Below are 17,098 nucleotides of genomic sequence, written 5' to 3' on the forward strand. Positions count from 1 at the left end.
CACAGCCTGTCTATAGTGTATCTAACAGAAAGTTAGCAAAAAGCCCTGTGTTTGGAATGTTGAGATACAAAACATCTTAGTTCATGTATAGTTCAAACTATTTAAACCAATTAATGAAGAAAACTACTTAAGCCTACTTGCATCGGCTGAAACTTTTCTCCTTGTCTTTACACTGAGAATTTCATCGGTGCCCTTTGAGGGGCACATACACAGAAAATGAAAATTCAACTTCGGTTCTGAAGACCTCCGGTCCCTTGCAGCCGAAGCTGGTCTGTCTGTCCTACTTTGTATCTCAAAAACAAAAGAAAACAAAAAAAGATGGGTCAGGAGCACCCTGTTCTGGCTTCTTTCCATGGAAATATCCATAATTACCCATAGTAATTAGGTCCTGAAGCCAGTCTACAGATGTATTGTTCCAGTATTGCACCGGTGGGGTATTGAGAAGCAGCTGTTGAGAAATAAAATGACACTCATCGAATTTTATCTGCCTTGTTGATAGAGAAGAGTATCTGTGTGAATATGAGAGTAGCCATTAAAAACTCTGGTAAGTGACTAATTAATAAAGCACCAAATCGTAGATCGCTCTGCATCGGTAGTTAATTAGGACCATAAGATAGTGGTGAGCCTGGCTCTTGGTCCGTTTTACTCAGAACATGGCAGCCAAAAGCTTCTCTCAGGGCGGAGATGGGGTCCGAAGCAAATTTTAAACAAGAGGCCCTCCTGAGTAAAACATAACATTCACAGATCAAACTTGTTTATAAGTTAATCTGAAAGTTTTGACTTTAATGGCAAGTCCAAAGTCAGGTTATGTTGCCCCTCTGCACAAAGGTATTACAATTCATGATTCACCCCTGCCAATTTTGTATCTTCCCGGTGTCAGCTGAGAAGGATTTGGGGTGTCTGGGTGGATTGTTTCAGGGAGTCATTCTGTCAGCTTCACTGGGACTGTCTCTTATCTGAATAGTTGTTATTACATGGACGTTATTTTTAGAAAGATTCCTAAGTGTTCACAGGATATGTGATTGTCACTGCAAGGACCCCACCCTCACCTGATGTAGAAAATCAGGCAACTCCCAGCCTAAATGTCCTTTTCCCCAAAACCGCACTGTGTCCAACCCAAACACATCTTCTGGAGACCCACAGAGGTGAAGGGATGTATGGGAGAGGCAGGAAATGTCCTCCACACTACGCATGTCGACAGTCTGTGAACTTGGAGGACTTCCCAACAAGAAGTTAATTGCAGCACAGCGTATAGCATAAGTGGACAGACACCACCCTGTACTTTTCACTCTCAGAGATTTTGCTGCCTTCCTGCAAAGTTCAGAACCTACACCTTCCTCCAAGGAGAGTTACTGCCTTCCCACCCAACCTGATATTCCTGTGAGTGTTTTAAATCTCCAGTCTTAAGGGCCCTGCTGAGGACCAATCCTTGACTCTACATTGACCCTAAGTCTACCAGGCCTGTCCCTAACCATCCAGAGCTAGATCCTGTCTTAGAAACACCTGGAGAGTGTTTGAATCCTTCTGTTCCCTGGGCCCATCCCCTCAGGTCCTAATTCAGTAGTCTCGAGGGGCCCCCAAAATTAATACTGTTAATAAGGCTTCCAGGTAAATGCCATGTCTGTCCTCCCAAGGCTGAGGAGCACTGAGCTGAACCCATACATAGGTGTGCACGGAGGCACCAAAGCACGCGGGGAACCCAGACTTGCTTCCCCAGAGCCTGCCCACAAGCATAGCAATAGCAGCAGAAACTTTCTGGTCCACCCATATGTAAAAAGTCTGCCTTCTATAGGCAAGATGGGCTTTTATATGCCCCTCGGTGCCTGAGCCTCGGCCACCTAGAGCTAAGATCATCCATCACTCTGTAGCAGCCCACATGTGGAAGCCTGACCCACAGGCCAAGGCAACCCATGGCAGCCAGTACGATGCCTGCACGTGGTGGCCAGCACAGCCACCTGCTGGACCCAGCTTCCCATGAGCTTGCTGATGCCCCATCAGCCTGGTCAGCATCTGGCTGTACCCTTGGCCTGCACCATGGTTGATGCACTCCTGTTTGCTTAATTAAGGCAGGAAGAGATAAGGAACCGATATGTCTGTCCCCGGGGCTTCAAAGTTGAAGCCTTCTAGCAACCAAGATACATACCCATGGCTAAACTAGTAGGTCTGTGGACCATCCGCACCAACGCTGTCAGAGAACTTGTTAAAAATGCAGAACCTCGGGGCCTCCCCCAAACCTACTGAGCCAGACCCTACCTGGACTCATGCCAGCGGTGTTGGGGAAAACACTGAAATCCATGGCTGGTTCATTTGGAGCAGCTCTTTCCCTCGCCTGGGATGAACGAAAAGCAGATAAGAAGGACACATACCAGAGCACCGCTAAGTTTACCAGGTGTGTTTCACTAGCATCTGTACCATCTTAGACAAGTGTGTTTTTACTCAGTGTTCTGAGTTTGCCATAGGACACCATCCACTCCCCTGCAGACACAGAAGCACGCACCTTTCACTGCAAATAAACATAGAAACGGTCCATCCTAAGAATGTGAAGATAACATACTTCTCATTGCTCACTATTCCCTGTTATTGCTGTCTCATTAATTTACACGTGCCTGCCTGTCACAAAAGGAAATGAACAAAAGAAGTCTGTTTTTCTAACAGCTTGGAAAGAAAGGCTTGTAGTAAGAGAGAAAAATGCAAGAAAAAATGAAGGACACCTGCTATTATAGGGACACGATCGCATGGGCACCGTACACACTACTTCCTGACCAGTGATGTTCCACTTTTAAAATATGCTCAGTGGGAAGCATTTGAGCCCAAACAGAATACAGTGTTCATTTGGTGAAAGGTGTGGTGACATCTCATAATTAAGCTGTATTGGAAATGCATCATCAAGTTACAGGAACAAATCTTGTGTTGTGTACCTTGTCAGAGACGGTATGTGCATTCAAGTTATTTGTGATAGCCAAGTTACTGTAATAGATGAAAATCTCGGATTTATGAAATACATACAACAGGAGGGCATTTTCTAAAGCTTTCCAAAACAGACTTTTCAAAGGATCGTTTTATACCATCAGATGGTCTGGTGCATTGAAATTATTAGGTTCAAATGCAGATTTTATCACTGAATATATATGAATAGTTTCCCTTCCAAGCGTCAGTCTGAAATATGGCTTGTAGCCTGTATAGGAAATGTGTTCATATATCTTAACATTTACAACAACGTGAGATAAGATGTCTAACTAATTCAATGAATTAATGATCGTTTGCAAATGAAATTTAGCGCATTGACTTGACTCAAGATACGTAGGAAATATTTGGGGGGTCTTTTAAATACTGAAATTAACTTGTGAATTAGCATAAGAGTAGGGAGTAGATGTTGGAATTTTGACTTGAGTCAAAGCAAAAACCCAGAATTAAACAAGTCTTTATTATGGCAAAGTATTCCTTAGATCTAAAATGCAATATTTGCATCTTTGAGCAATTTACTTAGCACACATTTATGATATAATATCCTTAGCCAAAATGGCTTTTTAAAAATTTCTAAAAGTGCTTATTTGCTAATATCATGTTTCTCTCTTGAGTTTAATAATGACAAATATCAAGGGCTAGAAGTTTTAAGAGCTTCCAAATCGACAGAATAACTGTTCCAGAGCCATCAACTGTCACAAAGCACAGGCTACCTGCCTGCATGGGCTATGCTGCCTGGCCACAGTGCTTAGTGATGCCCGTATATCAGCAGGGATCATGTCCCTGAAATCAGAGTATTCAGTGGGAGAAGGAGTAGAGTGGGAACTTGCAAGAGGAAAATCTGCTACTGTTCCAGAAACCACAGTTCTCTTCACAAGTTCTATTTGGGGGCTTCTGGGTGGCTCGGTCAGTTAAGTGTCTGACTCTTGATTTTAGCTCAGGTCATGATCTCACAATTTGTGAGCTGGAGCCCCGTGTCGGGCTCTGTGCTGTCTGCGTGAGCCTGCTTGGGATTCTCTGCCTCCCCTCTCCTTTTCTGCCCATACCTTTTCGCTCAAAATAAATGCCCTTAAAAAAAAAAGTTCTATTTTGCACTTCTAAGATGTAGTTTCACTAACAAACATCGATGTTGAACTGGATTCACAATTTTTAAGAAACCTGAATTCCTAGATTTTACTTTGGCCTTTTCTTCATAGCATAAGAAGTACTTCTGAATACAGTTCTTTTGGTTAGAAATGAAACCACAGGTCTGTGCCACCTGTTTACAAATACCCAGTCAGCTTGCTCTGGCCACCTAATTGCTATGCCATTTGGGTCCTTATTTTTCTCTTTCCATTTCTTTGCCTGTGAGCATTTGAAAATTTTTTAAATGTTTGTTTACTTTTGAGAAAGAGAGAGACCATGAGCAGGGGAGTGTCAGAGAGAGAGGGAGACACAAAATCCAAAGCAGGCTCCAGGCTCTGATCTGTCAGCACAGAGCCTGACATGGGGCTTGAACTCACAAACTGTAAGATCATGACCTGAGCTGAAGTCAGACACCTAACCGACTGAGCCACCCAGGTGCCCGCTTTGCCAGTGAGCATTTGAAACCAGCTCTCAGATTTGAAAAGAACAGATAATGGTAGTGTGTCCTTAAGAACCTAATATTAATATTCCCAGATGAAAACATGCAACACTTATTTCTTTGTAAAAGCAAGTGAATTCATATTAAATTAGAAGGTCATAAGTTATGTTATTATAGAAATAAAAGAATGTAAGTGGGTCCTAATGAAAACCCGTATGAATTCGTTTCATTCTGTCTGGTAAAGTAATTGGCATAATGTGTTAGTAAATTATATTATTTGAAGAAAGCAAAAAATGATAAATTGAATGTTGCCACATATTAGGGGTTTCTTTCTTTCTTTTGAATATGCCTATCTCCTCTCTCTCTATCTTATCTAAAACAGGGGGCCTCTCAGTGTGATTTCTACAGTAGATTAAACACACCCTGCCTCTCCCTGCTCAGACAGACCAAGTCCAAATCTTTCGGGGCTATGTCTGGGAATCAGCCTTTCAAAGAGTTCCCCAGATAATTCTTCGTGGAAAGGCAAATGAAAATTTGAGAATTAATCATGTTCTAAGGAACAAAAATACAAAGGCTATGTGTGTGTGTTTATGTGTGTGTGTATTACACATATATACATATGTGTATGTAAAATTTCAGCTGAATCTCTGATTGCGCAGCTCTCATGAACTTGTGTGTGACCTTCCACTGAATATCCCACATCCCTTTGAGATACATGCGGATACTGTGATGGTGAGATTTTGAGCTAAAAAGGAAATCTGTTCAGTTCTTACAACCAGTTGTAGTCTGAACTCATGAAGAGTCCATACACTGTGTTTCTTTTTGAAGACAATATGGATTAAGTAGCTACTATAAAATCACTTCTATAAATACCGTGAAATGAATCTCTTACTAAGGGGGTCCTTTGCTCTCATGGCCGGTTCCCTCTGTCTGAGAAACGCGTGGATCTTCCTGCATCATGGCTTTCTCTGACCTTAGGAAGTTTTCTGCTGAAATGCCAGAGAAGCAAAAAGAACTTTCTTGACCACCTTATCAAAACAGTATGTCCAGCACTTTGTCTGCTGTCTCCTTACCCTGCTTTACTTTTCTTCAATGTCTTTATCTTTATCCCTGTTTGAGTGTGATGACTTATTTTCAAGGCCAGGGACCTTGTCTGTCATAAGCACCCCAGTGTCCTCAACTTCTTGAAGTTGCCCAGATACCTGGTACAAAATATATGTTGAAGGAACGAATCTGTTGATGAATAGGGATTAGCCTGGTACATATAAATGGCAGATACAAAACTTAGCATGTAAAAATTCATTTGCACATCAGTCTAAAAATGATAAATATTTCATATTGCTGGTCAAATGAAAACAGTGCCTGCTGGACTCTGACCCAATGAAACTGTGGTGTGGAGGAACGTGACAAGCCCTTTCCGCTACGTGATTATTTCTCCATGCTGCTGGCTTCCTCCTGGATTAGCAGATCGTTACGATCTGTAAATTTGCAGATTTAAGTTATGCTATATCCCTTTCTAAAAAGTATTGCACCTTTTCTTGGTCATTTCAGTCCTTCTTTTTGGACCTCATTCATTCCTGAAATCTTTGCAAAAAAAACATTAAAAGCAGTGCTAAGGTAGGCTTTAGGATTCTTGTTCCTTGCCTAGGACCCTCGGTTATTAATGTTTGAATCATGGTTCCAGTAAAAATTTCCTCATCCCCAGTAAATGCTGGTTATAGAGGATTTTCACACAGGCCCTCACATCCTGTCCCCACTCAGAGGACCATCAGGTAGTTTTGTTGCTTTCTTGGTGCATGTTTTTAGAGACTTAGAATCAAGGAGCATGATTAAGTTATAAGTCTAAATCGACCGGTGATGGTTAACTTTCATTTAACTATGTAACATTTGGATATAATGACTGTTTCCTTGATTTTAAGCTGGTAAGTCTTTGGCAATATGAACAAAGCCTCCAGAAGAAGGAAGAATTGACAGCAGGAACTCAAGACATATCATACTTAAATATATTCCTGGAAAATATGAACATGAGATAATATTCAGTGTGATGTTGGCATTTGATAAATCAGATGCAATGAACCTAATTATGCAAAACAGTTATTTTGAACCTATCATTCATCTGAACGCTATCTAAATCAGAGTTGATTTAATTACTAGCAAAGGGAAGGAACTTGCTTGCTCTATCCCTTCCCTTTCCCCAAAACACTCAGTAATTTTTATTAACACTGAATTCATAGAATTCTGAGCACTGCCCCAATCATTCAGAAATGCTGTTTTGTTTACTTAAATTGAAAACAGCCCTGTGTAAGGTATACCAGTAAAACATGTATTTATCTGCCAGCAATTTCAAAACTTTGTAATGGGCTTTTCCTCAAATATACTTGATGAGACTAGTATAATGCTTGGGGTTACATGATCCCAAGGAAGCAGTGCAGAGTCACTGAGCTTTGAAGATCTTGGCTCTAACATGGTCACGGGTGAAAGCCTTGGACGGGCACACAGACCTAGAGCTGCCCACAGACACCAGCAAAATCAAGGAATTCCAAAACCCCGTTGCTTTAGGATGGAATAGAGAGCTCCAAATTTGGGCTGTTCAGAGGCATCTGACAGTTAAATCCCAGCATGCCGGGGCGCCTGGGTGGCTCAGTCGGCTAAGTGTCCGGCTTCAGCTCAGGTCATGATCTCGTGGTTCGTGGGTTCGAGCCCCACGTCGGGCTCTGTGCTGACAGCCAGCTTGGAGCCTGGAGCCTGTTTCAGATTCTGTGTCTCCCTCTCTCTCTGACCCTCCCCTGCTCACACTATCTCTCTCTCTTTCTCTCTCAGAAATAAAACATTAAAAAAAAAATCCCAGCATGCCACATGGGTATCAGCTATGAAGGGTTAGCCAAGGGGTCTGGCCCAACATCCGCTGTCAGCCTCATCGGTTCTTGTGTGTGTTCTGCACTCACCGCCGTTAGATAACCATGTCTCCTTGCTGCCCCACACCCTTCATTCCCCCCGGGGCCCCCCACCCCGTCTGCCTCAGTGGAGAGGATGCTCCTGTGATTCTGACCATACCTCAGGCACCATATTGGCTCTCAGTCAATGTCTTCTTCTCCGTGTGTCAGCTTCACCTCTTAGCCCCCACGGAAAGCTCTGTCCTCAGGTCCGCAAAGGTTCCCTGGTCCACAGCATTGCTCCAGAGTAACACCTCCTCCCATACAACACAACAAAATGACACAAATAAGGATTTACAAACACGACAAGGCGAGCGATGTGTACACTCAATGTATAAATTAAACCAGTTAGTGACAGCCACTCATACCTTATTTTTAGAGGAAGGTAGACTGAATGAGGGGCTTCGGTTTGGAGGGTAAGAGTAAAAGGAAATGTGACTTGAATACCTGTTTCTTTAAAATCTGCTTCTCTTAGGAATTTAGGCTGTTGTGAGTCCAAACATTTCCATTCATTCATTGTCCGGGAAGAGACTGCTGAGAACGAATTCTGGCTCACTTTTCAGGAACAACATCAAGATGGGTTACCGCCATGGTTATTCGTTTGCTCATCATTTTAAATAATAATTTCGGTTGCAGAATTTAAGGTCCAAGGACTATGGGATAATGAGAGGTTTTTAGGTTTGAGCTGTTTGCCTGATTCCTTCAGTAAGGCAGCCAGCCACATTCGTTAGGCCGAGAAAAACGATGTTTCGCTGGCCCTGTTCAGGGTGGATTTATCTCAGAATCATCATCATCCTTATAGGGAGATCAGGTTTGGGAGCAAAGCAAGGCAGCTGGGTGATGCCGATAAGCCGATTAGCTTGACATATTGCTGCCATTTCATGCTATTCATTTGATTTTCTGCAGATTTCAACATTTCTGTGCAAAAAACAAATTCAAATATGTCTCTGATAAAACAAGCTGTTTGGATGTTGCTTGGGTCTTAATGTCCCCTATTTGTTTATTTCAGCTGGGTCCCGGGCCTCGTACAGCAGCCAGCACGGCCACCTGGGCCCAGAGCTTCGGGCCCTGCAGTCCCCAGAGCACCACATAGACCCCATCTATGAGGACCGTGTGTATCAGAAGCCCCCCATGAGGAGTCTCAGCCAGAGCCAAGGGGACCCTCTGCCGCCAGCACACACCGGCACGTACCGCACGAGCACAGGTGTGTATTCAGGGCCTACCCGCGTGGTCTGTGCAAAGTGGAGGGGGGCTCTGCCTGGGAGCTCATCAAAGGTGCACGCGCATGCGCCTCCACATCCTGTCTCCTCACCAGCATTATGACCTGCTTCTATCATGAATGTCTGGGATGATAATGAGAGAAACCAAATATGACTCATTAGCTCCTTGAGTCTCTTTTAAATGAAAGAAGTGTAACGGGGGTTGTAAGCTTATTTTGTCAAACAGGCAAATTGAAAGACGAGCTAATTTTTTGTGTGTCATTATTAACATACTTAATGAATGTAAGTACTCCAAGAAAGCGTAGTCATTCTGCAGGACAGAAAAGGCATATGTCTAACGCTGGTAAGTGTTCTTTCACGATACAGGCTACCTATCTGGCAAGCTTGGGGAAAACCTGCCTGTTTAAGAAAATGTCGCATATTTTGTAAGGCGAACTGAGACCTTACTCCATAAACACGATCAGGTCAAATCATATGAAATTACCATTTAAAGGTCAGATATTGACAATCGCATATGATTCAATCAACCCTATAGCTCTCCTGGATTAAATACATATTTTGAATTGAACACGACCACCGGGTATACAAAGAAAGGCAAGCATGTTCCAGAATACGTGGTCATTTGCAAAATAACTGGTTAAATGTCATGCATTAATGTGCCAGAGAACATTCATCTAAGTATAAAATTGATATAATTAAGAGGTTGAGAACTGCACTTATTACAAAGCCTCACATTGCTAAGGAAACTTAGAAAATAGCATGTGGCTGGTTTGCATACAGCAACTGATAATGTGTTACCCTTGAACGGGGGGCTGAGGCGTGGGAACAGGGAAGCTCTGGTCCAGAACTTGGCACACAGGGCCCTGCAACTTCAGCCTGTTGTAACCTCCAGTTACCAGGAAGTAGCACATCACAATTTTGTTAACTGCATCATGATACTAAATTACACGTTTTGAAATCCAGACAAGTTAAGCTGCTTTTATGGCTGATTATTGATATTTACATTTCAGTATTTCCCTGCACCACAAGAAAAATGGCACAAAATACTCTTTCTTTTATTTCTGACATCATAAATTCCATCCAACTTTAATAATACATCTTGGTTTAGATGAAAAGGAGTACTCAGTTAATCTTTTGTAAAAAATTTTTTTTATAATGTTTTTTTTATTTCTATGAGAGAGAGAGACAGCGTGAGCAGGGGAGGGTCAGAGAGAGAGGGAATCACAGACTCTGAAACAGGCTCCAGGCTCTGAGCTGGCAGTCAGCACAGAGCCCGACGCAGGGCTCGAACCCACGAATCGCGAGATCATGACCCAAGCGAAAGTCGGACGCTTAACCGACTAAGCCACCCAGGCGCCCCTTAAATTTTTATTTATTTATTTATTTATTTTTTTTTTGAGAGAGAGAAAGACAGCATGAGCAGCGGAGGGGCAGAGAGAGGGAGACACAGAACCTGAACCAGGTTGCAGGCTCTGAGCTGTCAGCACAGAGCCCGACACGGGGTTCGAACCCACGAACTGTGAGATCATGACCTGAGCCAAAGTCTGACGCTTAACCGACTGAGTTCACCTAGGCGCCTCAGGAATACCCATTCCTCTGTCAGACTTCTTTCATTGTCAGCCTGCGAGAACCACTCCTATCTGAGTTAGTTGCTTGCATAATATTAACTAAGGTCATTTTATTTCCATACACCCTTTACAAAAGTCAAAGATTACCACCTCAGTGATGTTCAATATGTATTTTTCATAAAAACTGACAACAAAAGGGATTATGCATTCATACGCTTTTTGAATTATCCTTTGTTAATAAACTTCTGGGGGGTTCATAAAAATGTATCTACAATATGAAAAAAATACTTCATTCTTCTTGTCCGATCAAAGACAGGGGAAGATGTTCACGCTTAAAACAAAACAAAACTAGTATTTTCTCTAAGCCAGGAGTCTGAAAACTCTCGCCCATGGCCAAAGTCAGCTGCCCACCTATTTGATGAGTGCTCATGAGCTAAAAATAATGATTACATTTTAAATGGTTTAAAGTCAAAGGCGATAATATTTTCTGATATGTAGAAGTTCAATGAAATCCAAATTTCAGTGTCTATAAATAAAGTTACTGGAATACAGCCACGCCCATTTTTCCTGTATCATTTCTAGCTGCTTCCACGCTGTAGCGGCTGACTTGAGTAGTTGTGATGGAGACCATCTGGTGGGTAAGGCTGAGAATATTTACTTTCTGGCCCTTGATGGAAAAAGTTTGCCGACCCCTGCTCTAAGCCATCAGGGGAGCACCGTGCTGAGTGAACGAACAAGGGTTTATCCTTCTTACAAGGGAAGCCGGCAGTGTCCTCTGAATGCATCAAGGAGAAAAACCTGTCTGCCTGGGTTTTCTCAGTAACAGCAATCCCTCCCCTGGCAGAGAGCTGCTGAGGTTGCGACATCCAGATGTCCAAGACCCCATCCCCGCCCGCCCTTTTGAGCTTGAGGCACTTTGGAAGAAATCTGCTGATTTATGCAACAGTATGGACATTTCCAGAAGTGCATGGATGGTCTTTGGGGATGCCAGGTGGGGAGAAGCCGCCTCTCTCCGGCTCCTAAGTATAAATCCACAGGCTCGCTCTCTCCTGCACCTGCTCGGGTCACTCCCTGTTTATGCACTTAATTCATTTCAAGTCCTTATGCTTTCTTAGCTAACCCTGCAACCCCAGGCACTGTCCCTCTCAAAACCCATATGTAAGAGAAAATGCCTTTAATGTGGGCATATACCCTTTACTTATGAATTGTATACATTTTATACAATATTATTAAAGTATATCTAGTAAAAGTCAGGATTACAAATTAATATAAAGAAACATTCTAAGATTGCTTTATTATATCCAAGAAGTCATTTTTCGATAGTTTATGTATTTTTTTATTTTTAAAAAATTTGTTAATGTTTTATTTATTTCAGAGAGAGAGAGAGAGAAACACTGTGAGCAGGGGAGGGTCAGAGAGAGAGAGGGAGACACAGAATCCAAAGCAAGCTCTAGGCACTGCCCAGAGCCTGACGCAGGGCTTGAAACCACAAACCGTGAGATCATGACCTGAGCCGAAGTCGGACACTTAACCGACTGAGCCACCCAGGCACCCCGATAGTTTATGTATTTTGAGAGAGAGGGAGACTCTTGGGAGCAGGCTCTACTCTGTCAGTGCAGAGCCAGAGGCAGGGCTGGACCCCACAAATCTTGAGATCATGAGCTGAGCTGAGATGGAGTATGGACCTTCAACTTCCAGGAGGAGGCGCCCCCAGAAGGTCATTTTTCACACCTTGTGGTGTGCACACCCCATTCTGGAGACTTCTCATGCAGAACTATGAGAGGCTTCCAGGCCCAGAGCAAATACCCCAGTTTCTTGTAAGGGTCTTATAGGGCCTCTTAGACACAGTATTCAGGGGCCACTGACTTTTGGCTTATTGTGGCTGAGGTGGTTTGAGCAACCAATCTTATGTCTCAGCCCTTGAGTAGCAGGGCACTGGTTGGAGTTCTTTCAGCTTGACCCCTAAAGCATTTCCAGATGTTACAACGAGGTGATGGGCTCAGGGAATTGAAAGTCATTTGCTCTTGTTCACATCAACCTTTAGGAATGAAGGCAAATGTATTTGCCTAAAAAATTAGGGGATTACTAGATGTCCCTACAGTAAGAGCAGGTGAGTCAGGATGACAGAGGCATGTTAACACGTCACTACTTTCAGGGATTGTCCTAAATTCTCTGAATAGATTCACAAGTCCTCAGAACCACCGCATAAAGGAGGTTCTGTTCTGATGCTCATTTTATATAATACTGAGGCACAGGGATGTCGAGTAACCTTCCCAGGGTCCCACAGGCTTTACACAGCCAGTCTTTAAACCTTTGCGCCCAGACAGTCTTACCCTAGAAGCTGGGCTCTTAATGTTCATCTTGGTTGAAACTGTATTTGTAGGGGCGCCTGGGTGGCTCAGTTGATTCAGTGTCCAACTCTTGATTTTGGTTCAGGGCACGATCTCACACAGCTCGTGAGTTCAAGCTCCACATGGAGCTCTCGGAGCCGTTTCGGACCTTCTGTCCCCCTCTATCTCTGCCCCTCCATCCCTTTCTCTCTCTCTCTCTCTCTTTCAAAAATAAATAATTAAAAAAAAGAAACTCCATCCTTTTCTCTACATGCCTTCTCCACTTCCTCTCTGACTCCCATAATAGCCACTCATCCCTGTTATTTACTCTGAAGACTAATTTATTGATTGATTTTTATTTTTAATGTTTATTTTTGAGAGAGACAGAGACAGAGCACAAGCGAGGGAGGAGCAGAGAGAGAGGGAAACACAGAATCCAAAGCAGGCTGCAGGCTCCAGGCTCCAGGTTCTGAGCTGTCAGCACAGACCCCAACATGGGGCCCAAATTCACAAACCATGAGATCATGACCTGAGCCAAAGTCAGACGCTTAACCGACTGAACCCCCCAGAGATCCCCCCCTTTTTTTTTGGATGTTTGAAGACTGATTTAAATCTCAGACATCAACTCAGACGAGGACTTGCTGTCTACCTCTGGGTCGGCAAAAAGATCCTCAAGGCCTTCCCAAACCACAAAGCTACCTCACCCTTCTGTGAGAGATCCTACGCACATGTGTTTATGTCCATTATTAACAGGTTAGGGGATCAGGGTGTCGAAATCCTACGTCTCCCCGCCTGTCGGCTCCAGGCTGTGGAAGATGAAACTTACAAACGAGGTTCACTACTCGACACTGGAAATCAGTAGGATGTTACTCAGCTGGTGGGCACTCTGCCCATCAGGGCTGTGCCACGGAGCAGCGTGTGAGGAGGGCCTGCTCACCCCCCACCCTGACGCTGCCCGCTCATGCACCCCGGCCACTCTAAGACAGGAACCGCAGGCCTTTGGCCCCCTCCACTCCCCCCACCGCCCGGTTCCAGCACCAGGGAGCAGGTTGTGAGCATGGCCCGCCGGCCTCCCTGGCCCCAGACGTGCTCCTGGTAGGAAGGCAGAGAGGCAGTGGAGCAGCACGCCCGCATTCCTGGGGACGGGATTGGGACAGAAGCCAGCAGTGTGGCCCCCAGAGATCTGGCCGCCCGCGAGGAGGCAAAACGGTCACTTCCTGAATCAGCAGTGGCGTCTGCTCAACAGAAAGGCTCCTCTTGCCACACAGGACAGCCACTCGTTCCTTGTAGAGCCAGTCAATGAGGAGGGGCCACCATCGACGTTCCGTCCCCGTGCAGGGAGGCGGAACTGTGTGCTCTGTGGCCGGGAAAGGCAGGCCAGTGAGTCCGATGGCGGTGCGAATTTCCCCACCTGCTTTTACAGGACATCAACCCAGTGTCTGAAGCTTTACTTCTTGCGTGATGAAAATTTAAAGAGGCACACTTTTAACTTGGATGTCTGTTTAAATAAAACATACCTTTCATCTGGGATAAGGCTTGTCAAAACCAGAGCTTCTATAACAAGAAGTACAGCCAGACACGGAGGATGCGATCTTCATGGGTTTGCTTACGATGAAGTCTAATAAGCAGACACTAAGTCACACGAATTTTTATTTCAAACTCAAACATACCAATAACTGTCAACTTAGGAGTCATTTGATGAACACAAATGCTTGACTCTGATACTCCCCCTCCCCCACCCTCCAAATGCATCTTTCTAAACTCACGAAAATGGCCAATGTCTGCCATGCTGATTGTCGCGTGAATTTACTTTGGGATCAGTGCATTTCTCAGTGAGTGGAGAAAACAAGCTGTCCGTGATGAATGTGTCAGCTTGTAATAAAAAACGAATTATCATAGGTGTGTTGCAAAGAGAAAACCTGCTAACTATCTCTGTGAGGTTGACAAATACTGTAACAGAAAAAGAAAACAGAACAGGATGAAAATATTTGCACATGTGGAGAACATAGTTTGAGAGATCTTAATTCTCCGCCATAATGGGCCACTACTCAATAAAGTGATACAGGCATTTCATGGAGCCTCCGTATTCATACAACTTTATTACGATTATTCACTAACCTATAAATAACATATACGATTAAAACCATCATTGGCATCCACAAAAACATGGCATATTAGCAGTTTATTACTTCTTAAATGCTGTTACTTCAAACTATAAAAGTGATTGCTTTCTATTAGAGTAAGTCAAATTAGATACTCCATAACGTCTTGGGGGTTTTTTTTTCCACTTTTTTTAAGTCTAGAAAATCAGGGAAATGTTATTAACCTACTAGAAAACTTTTAATGAAACCACTGATAAATATCCTCTAAAAACCACAAAGGGCTTCCAGATGCATACCTATATCCGTCACCTAAAGAGGTGTGAATAAAAAGTTGAGTTGAGCCTTTCTGTGACTTTTTTTGAACGTGCAGACAATTCTTCGGATTCTATTAAGTAACGTATACCAATATGCATGGTTTCTGAAATTTACTTTTAAAATCTAAAAAAAAATGTCTATGAAGAATCAAATGCATAGATAATATGTTAAGTTTACTTGGAGGCCAAAAACTCCAAATAATACAAAACACAAAACCCTTAAGAGAATGTGGAATTTATATGAACACGAAGTATGCATTAAAGATCTATTTCTACCAATAAATATTACAACAACAACAACAACAAAAAAGTTGAGTTGAGCTCAGCTGAAGGAAGGCAGAGTGTTTGCTAGTAGGAGCAGTTTTTTGGTAAAATCCAGAAACATCAACATCCACACCATAATAATGATTCTGTTACTACTAAAACCCCTGCATTAATGCCCCTCCCTGCAAAGGTAGTAGAAGTTAAAAAAGTATGTTAATGATGAGCCCTGAGTAATGTGTAGAGCTGTTGAATCACTATTTTGTACACTTGAAACGAAGGTAACATTCCATGTGAACTGTACTGGAATTAAAATGAAAAAAAAAAAAGATTACATTAAATTTACCCTCAAATATTTTCACATTGAGTTTAGCACAGATCAGCTTATAAAAATGTAGAAAATCAGTAGGCCTTTACAGTTGAGTTCTAAATAATAATACTGCTGGGAATGTGGAGGATCAAGTGCTAAAGTCTCTGTCTCTAAAATACCAGAGTTGAATTCTCTTTAAGAGAGTTCACGGCCATGTTCTTGGACCCGATGTCACCTCAGCTATCTTTATTTTCTGAGATTGCAGAGGAAATATTATTTAATTAATTTATTGTGTGCCTATTTTGTATTTATATAGTAAGTATAAGTGTAGCTTATGTTTTGATACTTCTGTATATGCAAATATACAGAAAAGTAAAGATAAGTAATACAAAAACAGAAATAAGGGTTTTTTCTTCTTTTTGTTGAGCTCTACTTTTTATTCCACCCCACCCCCCAGCTCTGCAACCAAATCTCTTTATGTGCCAGATTCTTATATTGCATTCTGTCCTTTTTTTTTTTTTTATGGTCAGTAAATAATGGATGTGACCATCTCTCATCATCCAAGTAGAATGTCTGGTTTATGAAAAAGGACCCCTCCTCCCCCATTGCAAGCAAATAGTACACATAAAACATCTTTTTACCTCTTTTATACAGTAGACCTTTATTTGTGTAGCCCTGGAGAAGACAGATAATTTCGTAAACAGCGTAGATGTCAGGTGAAGTATCAAGTCAGCTGCTGAACAGGCTGCTTTTAAAATCTCCCCAAAGATACCAGCAGCACGGCTCGCTGAGCTCTGAGAGCTTTTTGAGGGGAGAAGGGACTGTTTTCAGAGCAAGTGAGGAGAGAGGGGAGTGTTGAACCAGCTGACCAAGCACCTTCCACCTCAGATGTTTGCCCTGGAAGATTCCGTGAATAGAGCCATCCTGCAAGGCGGGTGATGTGGTCAGCGGAGCTCTAAAGCTCAAATAAGAGAAAATGTGTGATGGGACAGAAATTCAGGCAACGTGTTAAAGGAAAGTCTTTAAGAGTGTGACCCACTGATCCCTGCTAATGGGGGGCCATGGTTTGCATGTGCCACGCTGAGGTCTGAACAGGCAGGGCACAAAGGGAGAATTTAATGTGTGACGCCGAGTCATTTTTCGATGTCATGCTGAAAGAAATACAAGGCATTGCATTGTTACGTACTGATGGCTAGTTTGACATCTATTTGAGCCTCACACATTTTCTTCCAGACAGACAGTTGCGTGACCCACACTTTAAGAGAGTGTTTTTTTCTTCCCATCTGTATCGCATTTTGCAGTTTTCTTTCTTTGCACTGATCGGTCTCTTTTTTTCTCAATTTGGCAGTACGCATTTGAATTCTAATTTTATATGTTGAAATTCCCATCAGGTATCCTATTTATTCTGCCCTAAAAGTTTAAACTGTGGATTCAGGAATGATACTTCCGAAATGTCATTTATCAAATGCCACACGGCGATTATGATTTTCTAAGAAGATCTCTCCGGAAGTTGTTCACCCATCTTAGACTTC

General features: G+C 42.9%; 1 protein-coding gene across 1 annotated transcript in view; it reads left to right on the forward strand.

Moving 5' to 3' along the window:
* Positions 1-17,098, forward strand: part of CTNND2 (catenin delta 2) — a 784,902-nt gene that overhangs the window by 405,911 nt on the left and 361,893 nt on the right. Inside the window, exon 9 of the mRNA XM_077749452.1 lies at positions 8,471-8,665. Coding sequence (XP_077605578.1) covers positions 8,471-8,665 — 195 coding nt within the window. The remainder of the gene's footprint in view (positions 1-8,470; positions 8,666-17,098) is intronic.

Source organism: Crocuta crocuta, unplaced genomic scaffold (assembly GCF_008692635.1).
Source record: "Crocuta crocuta isolate KB4526 unplaced genomic scaffold, BGI_CrCroc_1.0 scaffold89, whole genome shotgun sequence".
Taxonomy (NCBI): Eukaryota; Metazoa; Chordata; class Mammalia; order Carnivora; family Hyaenidae; genus Crocuta; species Crocuta crocuta.